The following is an 8,300-nucleotide window of genomic DNA, read 5'->3' as shown; positions in this document are numbered from 1 at the left end:
AAAAGATATATACAAGGTAAGTGATATAAATAGGAGTAGTTTCATTGTTCATTCTCAAGTTGAATACGAACTGGATTAGATAGTGCTAATAGAATGAAATGGGTTGTTTGAACCACATTGGGTTGTCCGTCTATTATGAGTCCTGTAGCTCATCAAGATCTTTTATCGTGACACTATAAAACTCTCTGTCCCATAAGAAGAGTCGTTATACCCTAGACTTTGGTGCATATAGTATTTATATATCCTCGATAGTCTATTTAATACCGATTGCTTCACGATTGTATGAATTTATTGGAAGAATTTACCTAAGTAGAGTTGGCAGACGAAATAACAACGAGTACTAGTATTCTTTCATCTAAATACACAGAGGACAATCTAGTTGATAGTTTGCTTGACAAGAATCATAACGAGAGAAAATCTTCACATTCTTTCCCTGACAGTTGTAAATTACTTTCAAATTCTAAACAGATCGTTGACCGAAACTCGTTTGAGTCCATTGTTTCCAGAATTGACCCAATGTTGAATCATATTAGTATACTGTAAAATGGAGATTTTGTTGTTTCCATTGGGTCTGATTTTGCATAATATGTTGAGCACCAATATACACACTTTTTATTGATTGTTTCTGCTAATGGGAAAGGTGGGCAGTTTGAAAAGAGTGGCCAGTTAGGAATGGGCCCTCGCAATTTTGATTTAAAAATTGCCATTATGGGTGTGGAGTGGGAAAGAATGGATAAAATGGAAATGGGAGAGAGTAGGGGAAATTGCGATGGGGGAAAATGGGTGGGGTAAGGGGTGTGAGGAAATTGAAGAGGGGCCAACCCAAAGGCGATTTTGATTTGGAAATTGCCATTATGGATGCGGGGAAGAATGGGTAAATTGGAAATGGGAGAGAGTGGGGAAATTGCCATGGGGGAAAAATGGGTGGGAAAAGGGGTGTGAGGAAATTGAAGAGGGGCCAATCCAAAGGCGATTTTGATTTGGAAATTACCATTATGAAAAGAAAAGGGCCAATTTGGAAAGAGCGGTCAATTGGAAATTGTGAGGATAGTGTGTGTAAAAATCAATAAAGCCATTTAAAACAGTAAAAGATCATTCCAAGAAAGTTAACTTTGATTTCCACAGTGATAACAAAATATTAAGAGCCAATGCTTTAAAGACACATTCTATGCAAAAGAAGAGAAGAATGACAAAAAATGGTTATTTTTTTTTACTCTTTTCAAAAGTACTTGTTTTGAATAACCATAACAAAGAAATACGTTTCAATTCAGCAAAATCACAGTTTGTAACATGTTTAGGTTCCACCTCAATATTGTTTGAAATGACTCTTTAAAAATGGACAAGTACCCTTGAGAGTAACGAGTTTGGAAAAACACAAGTGATATTGAGTTGAGTAGCCAGTTGAATGATATCATCGTTTGGTTTACGAAGACATTGAACAAAGCTACAAGTAGTAAAAGTCAAAGAAAAGTTGTCCTTTTCGAAGCTCAAGTCTTTACGAGACCTTGAGACAAAGACACCCAAGAAACACAAGAAAAGAACCTTTGAAAACTTTTTGTTTACCTGTTGAAGCATAACCATACTTGAAGGATTGGAGTACAGTTTTATCCATAGTCAAGAACTGTGTTCTACGTCAACGACAAGGGCTTGTTAATGTCTGTACGAAAGAAAGTGAAGCAACTACAGCCTTGGAGATAGGTTTGGTTTTACTAGATTGTCTTAAGGTGATACTTACAAAAGTATGTTTCACTCTCCAAACACTGCCCCTACATCGGGACAATATTCCCCTACTATTCCCTCAAATCATCCATACAATAAGCGTATTGTACCCCTACATTTGTGAGACTTTTAACAAGTCTCCACGAAATCACCTTTACATATTCCTAAACTCCTTGATATCTCCTTTTCTAAACTCAAATATCAATTCATGATGTTGGTTGACCAATCTCAAGTACCAGATCCAAGAAATCACTTGTAATGAAAAAAGTGAATTCGCTTTATGAAGCCTTTTCTTCTTTGCAACTATGTCATGAAAAATCCTTTATCAAATACAATAGAAGCTTCAATCACGTCTTTAAATACCAAGTTCTCTGTAAATTTGTCAATCTTTGTTGGTTGCTTTTTGTGATGAGACAACAAGACTTGGCATTGGTTTCTCATTAGATTGCTATTACTGTAGAATTCCCTGCCTTGTTGATTCTTACCATCATCAAGTTAAACGACAGTCTTTTCCCATGTTTACCCATAACCTTGATGATATTACACGCCCATTCTCTCCTATAGTTTGAGAGAGTGTTGTCATCCATACCAGAGACTCGTTACCAATTGGTAGTGTCCTTTCTGTTGAAAGCAATACAGCTGGTTGAACATAGTGTTGCAGCTTTTTTATCCTTTTTTTGGGGACTAACTGTTTCCTTGTAAAACCAATCAATCTTTCTGTCCCTCTTTTTTGGGAGAATAGATAAAATCCTTTTTTTAGTTTCCTTTTCTGGTTCTCAAGGTAATATCAACACTCCACAGAAATGGATATACACCTCACGTTGTTTTGTAAAGATATTTTGTGATTCACTCAGTTTTTTGAAAACGCAGAGACCAACATTCAAGACGTTGCAAAAAGATGCCGCGTAAAGCCAAAAACAACTTGTACATTTATTACCGATTACAATGGAGAGATTATTTTCAAAGGTCTAGCAGTAATCAAGGAGACTTGTTCATTGTATAATACCTAACCTAATGTTTTAGCTATTGTCCCAGCTTTTCAAGAAGAGACGCAAGCCAGGTTGGACGTTGTACAAGAAACATTGATGGATCACCAAGAAACCGACTCTTTCAAATGACAAGACTTCTCCTCAACGACTCTTTCTCCAAGCCCATCTGTTTATTCTGTATCTTCACATTTATTTATTTCGACCATTTGACTCTTCACACTTTTATGAATGCTTCTCGACGTGCTTTTAGCAATCTGTCCAAGACCCTATCGACTAGTTTTAGAGCGACTCTGTTGGATTTTTGTTTGAAAGCACAAGTCTTGGTATGTAGGTTCTACTTTGGCTTCTAGTTTGCCTTTTAAAAGTCAAGGAATGGTTAAAAAGAAGATCCTCTTAATGCTGTTAGAGTTCTGTTTGGTTTGAGTGTATACACGTTAAACGAATATGTATGTTGGAGTCAATCGAAGAAGATGAACTAGATACATCACAGGTGAGACCCAGAAAAATTTCCAGGAATTGTTCAACATTTCTTCCAATCGATTTACAGTTACTGACATCATAGACTTGAAAACACAAGCGAGAGTGCCATTGAAATTGTTGAAAAGTATCTCGAATAGTTTCTGTCGAACAATAAATGGAGAAATTTTCTGCATACTTTGGGTCTATTTATTGTTTACTACTATCTGGTTTAGCGTAATATCCACATCAATAGACGTTGGATTGCTGAAAGACATCGCCGTTGGAAGGGATCTCACCACCATAGGTCTATAGTTTTTGTTTTTTTCAAGTTCAAAAGAAAGCAACTAGAAAAGAACGTCTGTGTTTGCTTTGTTGAGAGAAGATTATACAAGCCTGCTCCAGCGTATGTTGTATTTACAAAGCTCAATTTTGTTGCTCGAATATGAAATGGATTGGAAGAAGGCTATATAGAAACGGTAGTGTTGGATTGTAGGCTCAAGACTATGGAAGAAATGAAACTTGGGAGTATGAGTTGACTCTTACAAGGAGATGAAGCGTTTTAAGTTTTAAAAGACGAGAAAGCTCTGTGCAAAAATGAGCGAGTGAAAAAGAACGCAAAGAACTATATATTTATGGGAAAATGGAAAAGGTACACAAAAATATGAACAACGTCATTCGAGTCGAAGTTGGTGTCGCACTCTTTTTTCCACTTTTTACAAGGCTGTTTTTCAAGGAAGCTATTTTAAATGTAACAAGATATCGAGATAGACGGTTGAAATGATCCATGAGATGGTGATAGATAAAACTTTCATTTATTGAACGATTAGTTTTATTGTATGGAGTTTTCCAAAACAAGCTCAAGTGTTTTTTTTTCATTTTCGCACCATTTTATGTATGGTTCTACACCTTTATGAACAGAAAAACACTAGGTGTCATTTTTTTTTTGCAAATTTTCCTTCGATAAATGCTATCTCTTTTTTGTCTGGAAAATTCAAATTTTGAGTTCAATTGTTTCCTGTTAAAATATGTTTGAAATACCTACTTGAAGGTACTTATTTGTTTGTGTTAACAAAGAAAACGATTTTATGAACTTTGACAAAGTCAACGTATACTTTTTTATGTCCTAAAAGATTCTCTGATAGTGTTTCATAACTTTGTGTCCATTGTAAATTTCAGTCTCGTACAACTGCGAAATAGTTTAAACTTTGGAATATAAAAGGTAAAATGGTTTTTTTGTTTCCGTGAAAGAAATAAGGAAACCTTGCAAAATTTGGAAAGGGTTTGATTGTCGAACAGTAGTCATTTTGAGGTATTGTATATTTGGTATGGACTTTTTTCAACTGACTAGCAGTCTTTTGGTAATTGGGTAAAGGATAAAATGCAGTATAATAATTGTTTCGTTCAAAGTCGCCAACGATCTTCCTTTACCTCACTCTGGATAAAAGGATTCCAATAAGTAACTTTCAGTAGGCTTTTTATAAATGAAAACTACATAAGGTTACATCCCATCCATTTATTCATAAAGCTTTCTGTTTACTACTCGCATATTCTTATTCTTTTGAGAATGGACTGGTCCATACATTTCACGAATTCTTTGTTCACTGGCTTTTACTCTGTTGACCAACATTGCCAATTGTTTATCAGATTTCATTGTCTTTTTCTTTTCGTAGAGACTCCGAAATTTGTTGTTCCGACTACCTTTCTGTTTGACTCGAAAAAATTCAGAGTGTTTTCAACAATTGCAAAGCTATTAGATATACATCCTATCATCAATGACTCAATTTTTGTTTCTTTTAAACTCAACAAAAATTGTCAAGACTATATGGATCTAAACACACACACATACATATATGTATATATATTAAAGCAATCAAGTACTATATGACCGAAAAGAAGCAAGAGAAGGTTTACTTTGTAGCTCTTTGAAACTATCCAAGGAAACCAAGGTATAAAGAAAAAGAGAAAGCAGTAGACTTGACAGTCCATACTGAGAAGAAAAAGAAAACATTTACCAAAGTGTGTACACTCAAGTTTATCAATTTTCTTCGACAACAAGGTCAGGTGGAAACAGCTCTACGAACGAACGAAGAAAACCTTGTCAACTTGCACTGGGAAGAGATTGTTCCAGATACCCAAGGAAATGACTTTGATGGTATGAAGCTAGTTATTTCAAGAAGCACGAACAATTCATATAAAAAAGTGCAGTATATATGGATTGCCAGACACAAAACTAAAGAATTGTAATACACTATCAATTCGTTAGCTCGTTACTCTTTTCTTTTTTCAGCAAACAGAAAGACAAAAGAGTATTTTTTATGATGGTTGACAAACGAACTTATAACTTGTTTTGTAGTATGAAAACTCAGATTGGTAAGCAGTTGGTAAAAACGATCTCACTCTTGCAGACTTTCACATCATGCCGATGTAAGAATGCACTTTAGACAAGTTGCTGATTTGTGAATCAAAGACAAGTTTTAACTATTGAAGAATACATATACAAGGCAAGAGACATAAATAGGAGTAAGTTCATTGTGCATTCTCAAGTTGGATATGGCTTGGATAGTGTTGACTAGAATGACATGGGTTGTTTGAACTACCGTTTATTGTCTGTCCATTTTTCATAAGTCTTTTTTTCCATCCAGTTGTTTTATACTAGCACACGAAAACTATCCCATATGTAAGCGGAGTTATTCATATCTTAGACTTTGTTTCATTTTGTATTTATATATCGTCGATAGTCTCTTTAGTAGCAAATGCACAATGATCATATGGATTTATTGGAAGAATTTACTCAAGTAGGTTTGACAAACAAAATAACAACTAGTACTAGTAGTCAGTTATCTTAATGCATAAAGGATAACCTAGTTGATAGTTTGCTTGGCAAGAATCATAATGAGAGAAAATTCCTACATTCTTTTTCTGATAGTTGTAGATTGCTTTTACTATTAAACAGGTCGTTGACCACAACTCATTCAAGTGCATTCTTTTTACAAATAACTAAATGTTGGATCATATTGCTATTCTTTTCTGTTAGACGAGAATTTTGATTTTGCTATTGGGTCTGATTCTGCATAATATGTTGAGTGCCAGTATACGATACAGACTTTTTAGTGTTTTTTTCTGCACTTTAACATATATCCTCACTTTTGATTTCTCTTTTTCTTACTATCTATAGTAGTTCATAGGGAGTCTTTTGCCTTGATTGTATACTTTGTTAATTTAAATTAAAAGAAAGCAATTGAATTAATTTTTTTTTACAAAGATTCAATTGGAGAGGAGAAAAATTAGAATGGATCGAAAGAAATAAATTAGAAGAATAATTTAAAAACGAAAATAAAGAATCAACAAATGAAGTAAATAAAAGAGAATACAAAATGATAATATTAAAGTTGAGAAAGGGTTCCAGAAATTAAAGGAAATGGAAAGAAGGCTAAAAGAGGAAAAGAAATAACTAGTTTGTTTGATTGGATTTAAAAGTAGAACAGAGTAGAAGAAAAGAGAGATGTTGGTAATTTCTCAGTGTTTTTATAATACTAAATGAAAAAAAGGATGGTGCTTGGGCATACATACACATAGAGAAAGTAAGGATTATGAATTATTTGGGGGTTTTGATTTTGAGTATGGGTTGCATGCATGAATGGGAAATTTGGATGTAGGGGTTAAATCATGGTGTTTATTGTGATTTGGGAAATTGCCATTGGGAAGAAAGGGGTGAATACAAAGGCGATTTTGATTTGTAAAATTTCATTATGTGTAGGGTGGGGGGAAGATTGGGTCAATTAGAAATGGGAAAGAGTTGGGGCAAGTGTAATTTTGAAATTGCGATGAGAGTGTCAATAGATAAGAATGGGTAAATTGAGAAATGGGAAGGGTATTGGAAATTGCGAGGGCACTGTAAGACAGAGACAGAGTTGGACTTGAAATTTAGTGATAATTTATAATATGTATGTAATAGTAAGCTAATTTCCATACTGTCCACGCAATGTTTCCAAATTTTTATAGCAAGCTCTTAGTTGAAAGTAGTCATTTTCTTAATTTACAAAAGAAAGTAAAAAATGAATTTAAAATAGTTAATTTCAACAATGAAAGCATCAATAACGATGTTATCATTATTTTGCTGCTTAAGTCTAAAAAGTTAATATTCAATGGTAACTTTTATATCAATGTTATAAATTCAATAAAACTAAAAGAATATAATTCAAAGGGAATTTATTTAGAATATCCGCTGAATTTATAAAAAGAAATAATTTTTCGTTTTGCATTAAAAAAGTTTCTAAAAATAGTAACAACAGAGGAAAAACTTATAAAAGCGTAAATGAAAATCAACATTGCTAAAAAAAGACTACAAACGTAAAATGACTAAATATTTTATTTTTTTGAAATCATTAATTTGCAAGATAAAAACCGATCTTTACGAATAGTCTAACAGAACTGTAACTTGTATACAAAGATAGAAAATTTTACTCAAAGAATAAAACATATTTAAAATATTTTAAAAAAAAATAATTAAAAAAAATAAAATAACAAACTCGGGTAAACAACAATAGTCGTTCTTTCATTTCTTTATCTTTAAAGTACAGACAGGTTTTGTTTTGTTTATGTATTCTTTATTCTTTGGTTCATGTCTTGAGTTAGTTAGTTATTTTTGGTATTTACTTAGAATTTCATTTAGATTATTTTTAGGTTATTTTTAGGTTATTTTTAGGTTATTTAGGGTTTATTTAGGGTTTATTAGGGTTTATTTAGGGTTTATTTAGGGTTTATTTAGGGTTTATTAGGGTTTATTTAGGGTTTATTTAGGGTTTATTTAGGGTTTATTTAGGGTTTATTTAGGGTTATTTTAGGGTTTTTTAGGGTTTATTAGGGTTTTTTTAGGGTTTATTAGGGTTTATTTAGGGTTTATTTAGGGTTTTTTTAGGGTTTATTTAGGGTTTATTTAGGGTTTATTTAGGGTTTATTTAGGGTTATTTTAGGGTTTATTAGGGTTTATTAGGGTTTATTTAGGGTTTTTTAGGGTTAATTAGGGTTTATTTAGGGTTTATTAGGGTTTATTTAGGGTTTATTAGGGTTTATTAGGGTTTATTTAGGGTTTATTTAGGGTTTATTTAGGGTTTATTTAGGGTTTATTAGGGT

General features: G+C 33.0%; 1 protein-coding gene across 1 annotated transcript; it reads left to right on the top strand.

Annotated features, from left to right (window-relative positions):
* Positions 1–550: 550 nt before the first annotated feature.
* Positions 551–1,086, top strand: Gasu_62200 (uncharacterized protein). Its single transcript, XM_005702595.1, has 2 exons — positions 551–754; positions 815–1,086. The coding sequence occupies exons 1-2, from the start codon at positions 673–675 to the stop codon at positions 940–942; spliced, it is 210 nt and encodes a 69-aa protein (XP_005702652.1). The 5' UTR covers positions 551–672; the 3' UTR covers positions 943–1,086.
* The last annotated feature ends 7,214 nt before the right edge of the window (positions 1,087–8,300 follow it).

The sequence above is a fragment of the Galdieria sulphuraria genome, assembly GCF_000341285.1.
Source record: "Galdieria sulphuraria unplaced genomic scaffold scaf_116, whole genome shotgun sequence".
NCBI classification, from domain to species: domain Eukaryota; phylum Rhodophyta; class Bangiophyceae; order Galdieriales; family Galdieriaceae; genus Galdieria; species Galdieria sulphuraria.
The sequence above is the reverse complement of the archived record's forward strand: the minus strand, read 5'-3'. Positions and strand labels throughout refer to the sequence as shown.